The sequence below is a fragment of the Myotis myotis genome, unplaced genomic scaffold (assembly GCF_014108235.1).
Source record: "Myotis myotis isolate mMyoMyo1 unplaced genomic scaffold, mMyoMyo1.p scaffold_m19_p_2, whole genome shotgun sequence".
In the NCBI taxonomy this organism is placed as follows: domain Eukaryota; kingdom Metazoa; phylum Chordata; class Mammalia; order Chiroptera; family Vespertilionidae; genus Myotis; species Myotis myotis.
In genome coordinates, this window is record NW_023416324.1 from 198,935,299 (window position 1) to 198,951,758 (window position 16,460).

General features: G+C 40.2%; 1 protein-coding gene across 21 annotated transcripts in view; it reads right to left on the reverse strand.

Moving 5' to 3' along the window:
* MBNL1 (muscleblind like splicing regulator 1) overlaps nucleotides 1-16,460 on the reverse strand; it is a 176,453-nt gene that overhangs the window by 25,131 nt on the left and 134,862 nt on the right. For 10 of the 21 annotated variants that reach the window (XM_036349108.1, XM_036349120.1, XM_036349107.1 and 7 more), the window contains 3 exons: nucleotides 13,527-13,697; nucleotides 12,058-12,168; nucleotides 2,890-3,090 (listed from right to left, as the gene is read on the reverse strand). In XM_036349108.1, the coding sequence (XP_036205001.1) occupies nucleotides 2,890-3,090; nucleotides 12,058-12,168; nucleotides 13,527-13,697 (483 nt within the window). The remainder of the gene's footprint in view (nucleotides 1-2,889; nucleotides 3,091-12,057; nucleotides 12,169-13,526; nucleotides 13,698-16,460) is intronic. The other 11 variants (XM_036349119.1, XM_036349128.1, XM_036349116.1 and 8 more) reach the window with 2 other exon arrangements.

Here is a 16,460-nt window from a genome sequence, read left to right on the forward strand (position 1 = left end):
TGTGGAATAGGAAGTTCAGAGAACATGAGAAATTTGACTCAAGCTCACTCACCTAATTAACAATATCACTAGCACTAATCCTTGGATCCCTGCTTTCCAATTTAACCTTTTTTTATAGAATTACATTGGGTGCTGTAAATACATGTCAGTTCATCCAAGCAATTATATAAGAACCAGAAGGCTGATAAATCTATGGTATTTTTAAATTTATTTATTGTCTAATAAGTAGTAGCAAAAAGAAGGAAGTGGCAAGACAAATCAGCCATTATTTTAACTGATTTAAATTCTTTTCCACTTCCAAAGGAATTCAAAATTCAAACATGTACTTCAGAGTTCCTTGAGGGAAAAAAATAGAGTATAGAATTAAACCCCAATGACTAAACACGTGGCCAATTAGCAAATAAGTGTGTGCACTCATTGCCATGTCGTTTAGACTCCAATCTGGAGTGCAATTAGCATGAGAGGACGTAACCTGAAGATCTGAATGTCTAAAATCCCAAGTGCTGAGCAGGAAGACATGCCCCTTAGCCTCACAGTGCAATAGCCTAACAGGTTGTAATGGTGACACTGGATCAGATCCAGTTAACCAGAAGAAGACAGGAAGCCGCCCCACCACCAGGCATGGAGAGAAGTGGGATTCAGGTTACAAGGAAATGAAGTCAACACAGCAGAAGTCATTTGTTGTGACTATTGCGAAATACGACAGACAAAATACACAACGCAGCTCCTCCCAAAAGAAAAATAAAACCAAACGACAAAAGGTTTCACTGTAACTAAACATCATACCAAATATAGTTAATTACAGACTACCTAAAATTGTGAGAGGACTCGTTTTCAGAAGAGTTCTGACCACAGAGCTCAGCCTTTGAGAGAGATTCTTTTAAAGAGATTTCAATAGAGATTTTTCTCAGCTTTTTAAATGTCATCTCCTATTAATAATTAATTCACTAAAGTTCATCTCTGATGGTCTGTTTGGTTCCCATTAATCAATCAACAATTATGCATTATGAGCCCAGGGTTTGCCTCAGAAAGGCTGGGGGTGGAGTTCACATGTTGAGCATCAGATAATTTTTAAATATTTAAAATTTCTTAAGTTTCCTCCCAATTTATCAGCAAACAGCATTAGTTAATGAATGAACAAGGGCAACTGTGCAATGACAAACCACACACAGGTCACGGTGTACCTCTCTCTCTAGCACACAGCTGAGTCCTTCGACCACAGAGGGCACGCAACTAGGTTTCAAAGTCCTTCCTGGGTCCTACTTGCAATAATCTCTTAATTAGCAGCCTTTTCCAAAATGTTTAATGAAAGGTAAGGCATAAGCCTAAAACAAACAAAACTTTAAAGAGTATACGGGAGCCAAAATGTGCTTCCTCCTCTTTGTATTATCACCTGCATGGGAATAGGTGAGTGACGTAGTGTTTTAAAATGGGATTCTGAGTTCATACCCCACTGGAACATCCCACCTTTGTGAACTTGAATGATTATGTCACATCTCTACCCCTCAATTTATTGCCCTGTAAAGTAGAGTTAATAAGAGTATCTTGCCAGGCCGGCATGGCTCAGTGGTTGAGCATCAACCTATGAACCAGGACGTCACAGTTCGAAGCTCAGTCAGGGCACATGCCCGGGATGCCAGCTTGATCCCCACTTTGGGGGTGTTCAGGAGGCTTCCAATCAATGATTCTCTCTTATCTCTCTCTCCCTCCCTTCCTCTTTGAAATCAATAAAAATGTATCTTAAAAAAATTAATAGTATCTTCCTCATAAGCTTGTTTTGAATATTAAATGTGTGATGCTTGTGAGGGGTTGACTCTGTATTTGGTAGATAACAAATATTCAATAAGTATTAACTATTATTATTGTCATCAAAATGATGGTACAGTTATAACTGTTCTGAAATCTGAGATCCTTTGTAAAGCTTGCAATGTAACTTAATAAACAAGAACTTGGTGCTTATTAAATAAATTCTTGCTAAACTTGTAAATTATTAGTGTCAATTATATTCACACAAAAGCCTTATTTTGCTGCCTTCTCTATAATTAAAACATGCAAAACTTCTCTTCACTCAGTATGGCCTCATCTGAACCAGGGACAAGCGGAAAAGGTCATTTTGTTTTTTAGTTGGACACCAAAGCCAGGTTTTAGAGCTTCAGTGGACAGTAATGTTGCCATTTTTTCCTGCATCTATATAGTTCACCAAATCTATCGATTTACAGCCATGCTGAAACTCGGAACAACTACTTCAATGTAAGATTTATATCTTTAATTTCTTTTTCATGTAGCAATAGCAAAGCACGTACATCTGATCATCCTTGACTCTGAGACTCAGATCATCACACAATTTCCAATTAAAAATGTTTATGGGAGTGCACTTCATCAACAAAGCTGCCCTGCTATTCCAACCAAAATATAGCGAAGCTTATGAGGCCATCTGCAATGATAAACTTTAAAATGCTTTATAGATAGTAACTAAATAACATCTTTATGAGAACAAGTATCAGGGGATTGATCAAATTTGTTCTTAATAACAACAGCGATAAATATTTAAGAAACATTTGCTGGGTGCCAGGCATTCTTTCTTCTCTTTGAGGGAAGTTACCATTATTACCTCCATTTCAAAGACGAGGAAACTGACGCACAACAAAGTAACAGACGGTCTGACCCCAGAGTCCAAGCTCTTACCCATTAATCTACACATGGATGTTGTGGCTTTCCTGAATATTACGTTCATCAAATATAGCATGCCCATATTCTAGTAAAATGCTCCAAGCATTAAACCAATGCTTCGAATTTTTTGTAACTTTTATGACAATGAAAGAAAGAAAGAAATAGCACACTTTGCAAATTAGAATAGAGTACGTACAGAAACCAGCCCATCATTCCTACCTCAAGTCTGTCTGTCCGCATTAATTTCTGTGCTGCAGCTGCAGCAGCTGCAGGGACAGGGACCCCAGGGTTCCCTGTGACCAACATGGGTGCAGTCGGCAAGATCTCTGCTGGAACCAGGCTTGGGGAGACAGGTCCCAGGTAGGGATTAAAGGCTGCTGATGCATTGGTGGCTAAGCTGGGTGCAACTGAAAACATTGGCTGAAAAATAAAGTAAGAAGAAAAATTTAATATGAAGGTCTTAGTTGAAAGTTGATATCCTACATTATATATATGTTTTCATCCATCCATCCACCCCCCCAACCTCCATCCATCCATCCATCCATCCATCCCCAACCTATTCTTCCTTTTCTCCCTCCCTACCTCCCCTCCATTTAATTCTGTGTTTATTAACTCTTATTCAGGATAAGGATGATTCTTAAATAAGCACTGATCAAACCAATGTTTTTCTAAAATACAAGATGTAACCTGCCGCTACATTTTCCACCGGAATCTTAAAGCCTGCCGTCTCTAATACTTGCAATTTCTTTATGAACAATAGATCAAGAACTCAATAGGGAAACTTCCTGTGGTTTTCTACATTCCATCTTTGTCCTGATTGAACCCTAGACACATATCTAAGAAATACATTTCATAGTTACTATGTCAGACGTTCTTGAAGGATCTGTTTACAACTGTTAATAGGTTGCAAGTGCCCTATTATCTTGCATAAATAAAGCAGAACTCTCAGTGGATAGCTAAGTTTCACAGTCCATGTAAACTGTGAATAAATCTCATGTTGTCATGGAAAGGTGAGGATGGCACCATTCCTTGTGGGCACACAAGATAAAGCATTTGGCATATTCACCAGTTGCAGGTTTTTCTGGGGAAATTATAAGCTGCATCAGCCTATCATGCTCTTGTGAGACATTTAGCAGGGAATTCACCTTATGAGGGAAGAACCATTGGAAAATAGGAAATCTGCAACAGAACACCTCTAGCTAAATGCTAAGCGATTCTTCAGGGGAACACCTATGGCCACACTAAGGAAAATGCGACAAGATTGAATTTCTGCCAGAAATGCTTTCATGGATACATGAGAATGGTTTCTATTTGTTGGTATAAAAATGTGCATATCAGGAAATATATCTGTTCTTGATGGAATTAAGCAATTTACCTGAAATCTACTCAAGCAATTTTCTTTTCCAATTTTAAAAGCATAACCGAGCACAACAATTTCCCATGTGATTGAGGATACATTTTCAACTTCCTGATTCAATGGAGTTTCAATTCTTGAAGTTTAATGCTTTGTGTAATAGTAATGTTTGTCTCTAAAACACAAAAACTGATGGACAAAATGGAGCCTATTCTTGAAAGTAATTTTTAACGATTCACTTCCTTTTACCCTGTGGTGTGAAATAGAGTCAGAGAAATTTTTTTTGTAGAATAAAAGGACATTACAACATAGCGATTCTTCCCTCTGAAAGATGATCCTGAGTTTATACAGTGTTCAAGAGAAATTTGGAACAAATTTTTAATGCAATTAAGATGTATGTTACAAAAGTAATTCTTATGGTTCAAAGAAACATGTTAAAAAATACAACATTTCCTTTATCTTGTCTGTTCCTGACCCATCCTGTATTTGTGAGGGAGCCCGAGTATTCCCTTGCTCCTAGGACAGTTCTCAACTATGGGTGATTTGGCCTCACAGGGACAGCTGGCAATACCTAAAGACGTTTCTGGTCGCCACAGCTGGAGGGTGCTAGTGCATCTAATGGGTAGAGTCCAGGGGTTCTGCTAAGTGTCCCATAACACATGGGGCAGCCCCTTCCAACAAAGGTTATCCTGCCCTAAATGTCAGCGGAGCTGCGGTTGAAAATCTCTGTCCCAGGGATGCACTCTGCTCTTGACCTCACACATTGTTGTAGGACAAAATCTTTTGTGTATGCAGCTAGCGCACGCAAACTTGGTAAGAAAACCGTGAAAAGTAGAATATTTAATACATAATGTGATTCACTTGGCAGAAGAAACGATACACCATGGATTCCTCTGATATGTTCAAGTGAAAACGATGATGCCTCCGAATGTGCTGGCTTCAATGCCACGGTTAGCTGCCCTGCCAGATCGATGGCTCTTGCCTGAGGACGTGGCCTAAAGCGATACCTCCCATCCTCCCATCCGCAGGCCCATCCCTGCCCAAAGCAGCTACGCGACCTGCTGACAACAAGAAACTATCCAGCATTCCAGATATTAACAATCCGTAACCTGCCAGAAGCTGGGGCCCTGGGCAATCTCTGACCACCAACGGATATTGAGCAGCAGCTGATTTTACGCTGCTCCACTGTCTACTGGCTGCCAAGGCAGCAGCAGGACAAGGGTTGACTGGCACGGCGAATACATGCTGAACTTGGATTTCTACTCCAAAATATTCAGGTAAACATACACTGCTACATACTTGCAGATACAATATGTAAAATTTCAGCCACGCCAGCCATCTGTTTTTCCTATTAGGTATTTAATAATTATTTTTTAAAAATTAGCAATGAAGACTAAAAGACTAGCTCGGAATGTGGTAACAGACGCCAGGTAATAAATAGCATTCCTCTTTGTATTCTATTGCTACGAAGGAACATGTACTTCCAGACAGAGCGTGTTTGAATGCATGCTTCAGAAAGTTACTGAGGTGCTCATGTCACAGTACACAAGCCACTATAATTCTTTAGACGTAGAGGTCCAACTTACAAACTCATTTGGAGGGAAGAAAAGCATTCATATTTTAAGAAAATAAGACCAGTGGCCAATAAAATTCAGCTTTGTTAAAGCTCATTGAATAAAATAAACATAAAATCTACAATGCCTAGAATACAGAAGTTGCCTATTAAAGGGAAAGGAACACTTCTATTAAAAAAAGCATGGCAACAATTTTCCCGCCGGACTGTTTCTATAGAGTTGTCATGTGAATTGATTTCTGGATTTGATCCAGCAGAACAAATTCAAATCTGGTGAATTTTAGGATACACTCTCCCCAAGTAAAATCTGCAGCAGCTTTTAAAAACCCGAAACATCAACTCTTCAACAAGCATTAACTCAAATTGCTCCCTCTCCAGATAAGTGGTGCTATTTGCTAAACAGTTAGGCAATCAATAATAATAGCTCTATGCTTTGAAATCTGATTCCAAAAGCTGCTTTAAAAACAACAAAGTACAACATTCCTTCATTTCTTTTGAGTTTTCTTCTGGTAAATCTGTTACATCCTTTTTCAAAGAGCACCTTGCTGGAGGAAGGTCACTGCTGGACCCACCAGTGCCCTAATCTGATTAGTAAAGAACTTGAACTGCTACACGGCTGATTCTCCATCCAAAAGCCGCCCTGACAGGGTTCAGGAGAATCCCAAGGACGGATATTAACGCAATGGCGGTATTGAGCGGCATCCTATTTTCTCTGAAGTATCCACAGGATAATGCGTAACTACATAATCGGTGCATTTGATACTAACTGCATCCTTGTAACGATGATTTGCAGATACCGTGCTTCTGGGAAGGCATCAGGAAGGTTGGCTTATTATTGTCTTTTGTCTGTGAACACCCTGAAACTAATTGCAAGCTTAGGAATGCTTGGATGGGCTAATCATCTGTTTGTTTTCAAAGAGCCATTCTGATTCCATTAAGTGCTTGGGCTTTATTATAAATGAAAATGTTATTTAATGTCACATTATGACCATTGTTAAATGTGTGCAAACAGGGTTATTAGCATAATTCCCTCTCCTTATTGTGTGCCAGGCATGTGCTTGGTGCTTTACCTATGTTCCTGCATTTAATCCTCGTAACAGTAGAGTGTAAACTTCAGGGGACGAACAAAAACAAAACTCCACTGCTTTGGTTTCAAGATGGGAATGGGGAATACCTGTTTATACACTGCTAACTGCTCAAAGCATAGAGCAATGCCTGGCACACAGGAGGCACTCAATATAGACTGAATAAGTGCTTGAGTGGGTGAATGCATGAATGCGTGGATGAATTACAGCCTTGGCAGGTGGGTATTATTAGTCCCATTTTGCAGATAAAGAAGAAGTCTCTCGGAGATTATGGGCCCCAAAAGACCTAGGATATGGACACAAGTGTATCTTGATTCCAGGTGGTTCTGAAAATAGGGGTTCTCTGTGCAGGCCGCCCATCAGAATTACCTAGAGTTTTCTATCCAGCATGCCCTGCCCCTCCCCCTCATCGGACTCTCGGGAGATGTAGGAAGGCAGCAGTGCTTTTTTAAATGCTCCTGGATGACTCCAATTCCAGACACGAAAGGGCCTTCTACTACTATTTAAAAACAGAGGTAGGGCCGAAACCGGTTTGGCTCAGTGGATAGAGCGTCGGCCTGCGGACTGAAGGGTCCCAGGTTCGATTCCGGTCAGGGGCATGTACCTGGGTTGTGGGCACATCCCCGGTGGGGGATGTGCGGGAGGCGGCTGATCGATGTTTCTCTCTCATCGATGTTTCTGACTCTCTATCTCTCTCCCTTCCACTCTGTAAAAAATCAATAAAATATATTTTAAAAAAAAAATAAATAAATAAAAACAGAGGTAGGTTCCATTGTCTGATTCTATGTGCGGTCGCTAAGGACTCGTGTTCCCTTCTGACTCTCTTCTGAACATGGTTTTCTCTGCACATTGAAGGATGCTCCTGCACAGCCCACCTATTTAATTCCTCATCATGCTTCAAGAATTAGGGCTCTTCCTTGTTGAAGTCGTCCCATATCCACCCACACCTCCAACTCTAAACAGGCGTTTCCTGCCCTCTGCTCTCCTAGATCCTCATCACTCAGGGCCACAGAGGGTAGCCTTGGGTCCTGTGTTTTGTTCATTTTGTATAGATCCTGCAGTTGGCATCTACACAGGCCCTCAGCAGACATTCATTTAACAAGTATATCAATGGATGTGCTGTTTTTCTCTGTCAAAGAAATTAGTAAATGCATTAAAGGTTTTCTAGAAATAGAGATTTAAACATTAAAAAGGAGATTTAATGTCATCCATTTCTCTAATACGCCTGTTAGAAAAGTTTAATTTCTTTTTTCTTTTTTTTTTTTTTTTGGTTTTGCAACTTCTAATACTGAATTTTTCTAAGTTATCATTTTCCCATGCTGTAATGTTACAAATATCATAGAAGCCCTAATTTATTTTAAAATGCTATGTGAGACAGTGCTTGTTTTGCAGACAATGTTGGCAAGTTTTAATAAAACAGAGGGAGTACATACAATAAATAATACATAATTGGTATATGCTGGCATTTACAGAACACAAATTTTAAGTCAGATCTGTCTAGATTTTACCTGTGTGTGTATCTTTGAAGGTCAAACTTGCAAGCAGTAAACCATAAAGCGTTTTTAAAAAATTAACAGCATAATCGAGGTGTATCAAACCAGATTCTTGTACAACCCTGTATAAAATCTGTAAACAGCCTTTGTAAACAATTGTTTTGAATATGAACATAGGGCCAAAAGGTGATGGGAGTGAGCAACAAATATCACATTACAATGCCTTTTTTCTAAGAAGGTAGCAGACAACTACAATGAAAGCAATCCTATTTTAAACTGTTTCTAGACTGACTTGCTGATTGGGCAAATCAAATGACCATTTGCTTTATCCTGAATTTCACTTTCTCTTTCAATCCAATTTTTTCTCAACGTTTAAATAGAGAAGACTTGCTTCTAGCTCTCTGAGGAGAAAGGTAGCAACAAACATGCCAGTCCCTAGGATTTGGGGCCCATTTTCAAGCCGCTTAAGGAAGTGCAGGCTCCTTGATTGAGAAGGGCGGATGCCCTGGCCAGGTGGCGCAGTTTGGTTGGAGCATCATCCCATACACCAAAAAGGTTGCGGGTTTGATTCCTGTTCAGGGCACATATCAAGGTTTCGGGTTGTATCCCTAGTTGGGGCAGGTTCTGGAGGCAACCAAGGGATGTTTATCTCTCACATGCATGTTTCTCTCTCTCTCTCTCTCTCTCTCTCTCTCTCTCTCTCTCTCTCCCCGCCCCCTTCCTCTCTCTTCCTACAAACAAACAATAAAAACATATCCTCGGGTGAGGATTTAAATAAAAAGGGCAGATGTATGAAATATGATTCAGGGTGACTGACTTGGAAACATTTTACCAGAAATACTTGGATGAAGTGGCTTTATCTCAACCACCAGTTGGATAAACTGCAAAGGAAAGTTCTAAAACACAATGTAAGAACCCCAGGTGTTCCTCAAAGTGTGACAAATGATGACATCACAGCTTTCAGCATCAAACTGACAACAACCGCTGGCAACCCGAGGCGAGAGCAGAGAGGAGGCGACAGAAGCAGCAGAGAAGCTCCAGAGACCTGAGCTAAGTGCAGGAACTCTGAAGTCCTCCGTGACTACCCTGCTTCCGATGCATGAAATACATGGGAATTCCACGTGAGTCAGGGACCTCAACAGGGCCTTCAAGTGTGTGCCTTCGAGGCCGCTGTTCTGGGACATAATGGATGGCCAAACCTAACCTTTGGGAGCACAGGGAAAGGCGCCTGAGGCCTCTGCTAGCTCTCCGAGGGCAGTGACGAGAGCCTGAAAGAGACCTTTCAGGAACGGACCAAAGGACTCTATCAGATGCCTCCAAGTCGTAAACCGCAAGGTGCCATCTACCTCCCATTAGGTTAATGAGAAGTGATTAGATTGCCTTTGCATCAGAGAGTACACGGCAAAGCAAAAAAAAAAAAAAATTAAATTTAAAAATTAAAGTGGCACTTAGGAAATAAATCTAAATTTGGATAATTAGATACTATAGGTCTTCCATTTATCTTCCAGTTACAGAGCTAGTCAGCAGCAGGGCCAGTCATATTAATGAATCTCTCCGAACCTCAGGCTTCATCTGCAAATCTGGGATAATACTACCTACTTAATAGGATGGTGGTGAGGATTTATGATACCAAAAGTACTGAGTTCAGTAATCTCACGCATAGTATTGCATTTGCCCCCAAAACATCAAGTCCTCTTTCTGATTCTTGGCTGGGTGCCTTTCACTACAATCTAATGAAGTCCATACAAACAAGAAACTCTCCTATAAATCCCTGCACTCCCCAAGTCAGCCCAGTGTCAGGTTCCAAAGACCCTCCACGCATACACCAGGTCTCTTAAGATTTATGAGGAAACGAGAACCCAAACGGAGTGACATACAGCCATTTCCTGGTCCCCAAAGGGCCCTCATGCAGCCCCTGGCCGCCTCTGAAATGGCCCCCATTCGGTGTGGCAGAGCCTGGGCTGGGGCTCTGGGGCCTGGTTGCAATTCCTCTGGATGCCGGAAAAGGTCAACCACCATGAACCTCTGCCTCTTTTTCTTGTGTTTGGAAAGCTCCTTCCCTCATTCACTCTTTCACTTGCCCAAGCAATGGTTTGTTCTCTGTGACATGCCAGGCACAACACTAGATACTTCTTTTTTTTTTTTTTTTTTTTTAATATATTTTTACAGAGAGGAAGGGAGAGGCATAGAGTTAGAAACATCGATGAGAGAGAAACATCGATCAGCTGCCTCCTGCACACTCCCTACTGGGGATGCGCCTGCAACCAAGGTACATGCCCTTGACCGGAATCAAACCTGGGACCCTTCAGTCCACAGGCCGATGCTCTATCCACTGAGCCAAACTGGTTAGGGCAACACTAGATACTTCTGAATCTGATTGGACCTTGCTAAGCCTTTGCCCAATCCGTGTTCCTCCAGCCACAGTTTGGGGGCCCAACTGGTTGCCCTTAGATTAGAAAACTAAGAGGCTTCGCCTGTGTGACTTCAAGCCCCATCGCTGCTCAGACACTGCTGATGCTACTGATGGTGGGGACCTATTCGCAGCATTATCTCCTTGGAGATCCCCACCACCTGGGTAGGACCCAAGTTTACGCCATCCCCGCAAACACTATCGGCTGGCCAGCCTCTGGGAGGGGTTTTTCCACATTTGCCACCTGCTGCTTCCAGCCGGTTAGCGTCCCTATTTGTGGGCCAGGCATTAAAGTTCCAGTAGGCAGCTGGTTAGGACCATCTCACTTATTTCTGAATCTCCATGTTATTATCTTCATTAAAACAGGGCTGACTACAGGGATCAAAACGTCTCCGGTGAGATTTTGAAGCAAATTTCCCAGATTAAAGCCTTCTCTGTAGCCATTAAAAGCCATTCCCATTAGCAAGTGCTTTAAAACTGAATATTTAAAATGACTGCTGTACTTATTACAAAAACGTCACTCTGCATAGAGTATATTATTTCTAGACTGATCTCACAATGCCTCTAGCAACAGGGTTATTTCACTTTCAAATCCAGGAACCAGGGAAATTAACATAACATAACATAACATAACATAACATAATATAACATAACAGAACATAATATAACATAACAGAACATAATATAACATAACAGAACATCTGGGGGGGGGGGGGCGTGGAGCCAGAGAAGGGAGTGGAAGAGGGCATAGAGGGGATGAATGGTGATGGAAAATAACAAATGAAAATAAAAGTGTTTAAAAAAGAAAAGAAAATTAATGCTTTGTCTAAGCTGAGAATTTTCCAACAAAATCACCAGAAAATGTGGTGATTTGTCTAATGGTTCCAGAAACCTGTGCTTTAGTGATTGCCTAAACAATGCATATTTTTGTTCCTAGTATTTCAAAGCCATGGGCATGAATGTTGCTTATAGTTTGTGCCAGGATTATGATGTGATGACCCTGGAAACGACCTTGAGAGTATAACTCAAGGACGAACTCAGTAGAGGAACTGCCAGGACCAGTGCTGCTCTTTGCCGTCTGGGAACCACACTGCTGCTCTCAGAGGCGCGCTCAGTCACTGAGCGGGTAGATACGCTTTAAATGTTTAAGTGGAACAAAGTACCTCAAGGAGAGATCTTATATCAAGGAAAGTAGTAGCTACCACAAGGATTTATCGGATCTTTGAAGCTACCTATGTGAGGGCTAAGTGTAACAGAGAAGTCTTATCCAATATTTTATGCTGGAGAGAAAAACACTTTTTTTTTTAAACCAAATGAACGAGTTTATGCTATCCCAAAGTACACATGTAAAATTAGCAGGTACCATAAAAAATAAATTTAAGATATCATATTTTAAACTGAGCCCCCAAATAATGAAAAAAAATATATATATATCAGATTAAAACAGACACAGAATTACAGTATTATCTCACCTCAACTGTATAGAATTGATAATTGGTATCACTGCCGATGTGATATGGAGATCCCTCCCACCTCGAAATGCAATCCCCCCCTCTTTTTTGGAATGATTGGTGCATTAAGTTCTAAGAGAGAATAACAATTACATTGAGTTCAGGTGTTAAAATGTATTAGGAAAAAAATTAGTTAGCACACTGCTACAGTTAGCATATCAAAAAAATGTGGGTCTTCACATTCCCATGACCCCAAAATACTACATAAGTTAGTGACATAAATTACTGACAGATATAATCTTATCACTGCAAATTTCAACATACGTTTAACCACAGAATTACCATATCACAATGAATATCAGAACACCTTTTGCAACCTATAATTATGACATTAATCTCTTACATTTCTATGAGCAAATGTGAGTAAAGGTTATTGAAATCATTTACCTTCTACACCCTTCAAAAATCCAAATAAGTAAATAAATAAATAGATGTGCTCAGACTCAAATGTTATCCCCCTACGATGCTCAGTAAACATTAAATCCCCATGACCCCCTACAGCTTCTAATGTTTAAGTCTTTTCTTAAAAGTCCTTGGAGTTTCTGCCTCTCCTGATAATTTCTACTTTTATGAGACTTCTGTGTCCATATTGATTCACCACTGTCAGAATTCTTTCAGCACTGTAACCACAAAATAATTTCAACTTGTGTTTAGAAGAATAACAAAGGCTTTTTTTTTAAGAAAGAGAACTAGCCATGGCCAGTGTCTCTCAGTGGTTGGAGCATCACCCTGAGCACCAAAGGGCTACAGGTTCGATTCTAGGTCTAAGGGCAGATACCTGGGTTGCAGGTTCACTCCCTGCCCAGTCCCCCACCTCTCGTTGGGGCACATGCATGTGTCTCTCTCACATAGATGCTTCTCTCTCTTCCTCCCTCCCTCACACTGTCTCTGAAAAGTAATGGGAAAAATATCCTCAGGTGAGGATTTAAAGAGAAAGATGAGAGAGAGAGAGAGAGAGAGAGAGAGAGAGAGAGAGAGAGAGAGAGAGAGAGAACTATATAGAGTCTCTTCAAGGAGAAAAGGAAGGAAAATTTTTTCTCAAAATTAGAGATGACATATGCCAAGTTTTACGATTACTATTGCCATTAAAGTCGCCTGAAAATACACACTGACTAGATTGATGAGATTGCTGACCCTTTTTAAAAAACAAACAAAACACTTTATATTTGAAAGTCACAGAACTTAGTTTGGAGAAAATGTTAGGGGAAAAACATGTTACAATGCAAATTTCCACGATTTACCCAGAAGATAAGTAACTTCACAGTGTGAAAACAATTTCAGGGTTTGACTGATAACTGTGTTAGAAAGTACGAGGCAACTAACTGATCCTGTCACCTGTGTTCCTTGAACTAGTGCAATCGTCACTTTTACACTAAAACGGAGCACTTGGCATTACAAACGGAATCAATGAGGGCTGAAAACATGCTCACCACGGGTTGCAATGGGGCACCGGGCATCATGGCATTGGCTAGTTGCATTTGCTGGGCCAACATGGCCATGTTCTTCTGCTGAATCAAGTTATTGCGCCCATTTATCTCCAACTGTGTTTTTAAGTGTGGGGGTGGGTGCAGATATTTGCAGTTCTCCCTGGAGCAACGACCCTAAAAAACAAAAGCAGAAACTATCTTAAAAAAGAGTAAAATTACCAAATCTTAAAAAATAATAATAATGCAAACCTATCACTTGGATCTACCATGCACACAATGTACTGCCCACATCATTTTATAATACGTTTAGAATAAGTAATGAATTCACCCAAATGCATTATGAAAATGAGGTATTCAGACATTTGGAAAGATTTTAAAGCTTAAAGAAGTTTTTTTTTAAATTTTAATATTAGCTCTATTGTATCAATATCCCAGTTTAAAAATCTACAAATTGCCAAGATAATATTAAAATATAGAATATCAAATAAAGAATATTAAGCTCCTTCCATAATATCTTCTGGTTAACTTTAATGAACCCCAAAGAATCATGAAGTTTTACTATCTATTTTTACTTGTACTGAGTTCTAAGGAAATGAACTTAGAGGACTCAAGGCACACTGTATTTTCAGTAAAACACCTTTACAAGTATTTCATAACAAATAAAATTTTAATTACTGCTAAGCTTTAAAAGGCCATGTACTAACATATTTAGAGATAGAGAGAAGAAAATTCTCATATGTGACCACTGTATACAGAGATTAGTAAGTACAATGAAATACTGGGGAAAAATATAGCCTTTACCCTTTCAAAGATAAGTGCAGTCTCCAGTGCCCAAGCACCATAAATCAATCAGAAATAAACACATTTACCCACCAAAAAAATTTACAATGTAAAATGGAGAAACACAATAAGGTACTATTAAAATAAGAAATGTGGCCGAAACCGGTTTGGCTCAGTGGATAGAGCGTCGGCCTGCGGACTGAGAGGTCCCAGGTTCGATTCCGGTCAAGGGCATGTACCTGGATTGCGGGCACATCCCCAGTAGGAGATGTGCAGGAGGCAGCTGATCAATGTTTCTCTCTCATCGATGTTTCTAACTCTCTATCTCTCTCCCTTTCTCTCTGTAAAAAATCAATAAAACATATTTAAAAAAAAGACACTGATTACATAAGAAATGTGCATATACCATCCTTTTGATGATTCTTTTTATCAAAATATATTTATTAAAGTCTGTCATATGTAATGCTGTATGAGGGAGTGTACCCATATTATTTCAATGTACTGTCAAGTCATACTGTTAGTAACAGATCTCATCAATTGCTACCTTGATAACTTCTTTTATCAATCATTCTAATTAGAACTGTTTTGAGGGTAAAAAAAAGATTTAATTGAAGGCACCAACCACCTTCCTGAGCTTTATTTGAACTTCCTAAGGAAAATTTATCTCCCATAATTTGGCCTTTTACTGTAAATTGACACGAAACTGATGCTTATGTTTGTGATAAAAGCTGTCAATTCTAATTTGAATGATCTATTTCTAGCTTGTTTAGATGAAGGTGTTTAGGAATAAGTTTCTATGCAGAGTGACTATCTTAGGACACTGCCTGTTACTTTAATAAGCTCTATGTAACAAAGCATTACTAATTGAACTTGAGATCAGACAGCAGTAGAGGACAGTAGTTGATAGCAAGGACCATACAGGTCTGAAGACCTGGGGTAGAGGCCTAGCTCTCACTCATCAGCTGTCTGAACTGCATAAAAAGACTAACTTCCATAAGCCTCAGGCTTTTTATCCATTTCAAAATTGCTACCTAACCTTCACCAGAGTTTTATTATGAAGATTAAAGCAGCTAATGTATAGTCATGCTCTTGACACTCACTGCATGCCCCTCTCTGAGCGAGATAAAGGTCTGAAGCTGCTATTACCATCCCTTCCACCACATTTTTAAATTGCATATCAAACAAACAAAAAACAACCTTTTGGCATGAAGGTAATTATTATGGGTATTGATATGTTCACAAATAAAGTAAGATTTAGATATCTATAACTTGTTCCATATGAAATTGTCATGCTTGATATCTGCTGAGGTCATGAGCATGTTATTAGCTTAAAAGCATCTGGATACAAAACACCTTTTACAAAAACAGCACTTAGAGTCAAGGGAAGGACTGGCCAACAGAAATAAGCTCAAGGATGATGGATAGTCTGACTTCAGGGTCATTCAGTTGGAGTCTCCTAGAGAAAACCTGCCTTTTCCATGCAAAGAACAACCTAAGAGCAATCCTGGTTCTCAGCATCTCCACGTCATCATTCTCACTAAGACTGGACTTTGTTAAGCGCAGACAAGCAGGGGTATATCCACCCTGTGGATTCAGTTACCGTCAATGCACTCAGCTCGGTTTCCATAGTTTCATAAACAGTACACAGGTAGCCCTGAGCACGGAACCAGGCCTTGCCAAGGCTAACAGCGGTCTTGCTAAGGACTTCGTTCAAGTGCCTCCCCTTAACACAAACCACCGGGCCTCCTACCTGTGAACACAGCCCAGGCTGAAATAATGAAGGAGAGAAACCCAATTTGTCCCCTATATATCCCGTGTCGGGCATCGCAAACTCTGAATAGAAGCTGAGCCCTTTGGTTTTCTTTCTGTATTTGCTACCTCTACTCAGGAAGGCTACCCTTCTGTGCCCGGCTTGATCTGACAGCATCTGAGCCGTGCTTTCAAAAAGCGATGCTTGGGAAAAGTATACAAGCCTCATCCACAGAGGCCTGTGGCACTAGGTCTGGGGGCCCAGGTTATGCCGAGAGAGCATAAAACACGGCAAAACACAACTCTATAAAGCTGCATGAATTTTGCATTGACGCGTGTGGAAAAAATAACACAGTCGCCTCTGCAATTAATATTAGATAAACTTAGCTCCTTAGGAAGTTCGGGACT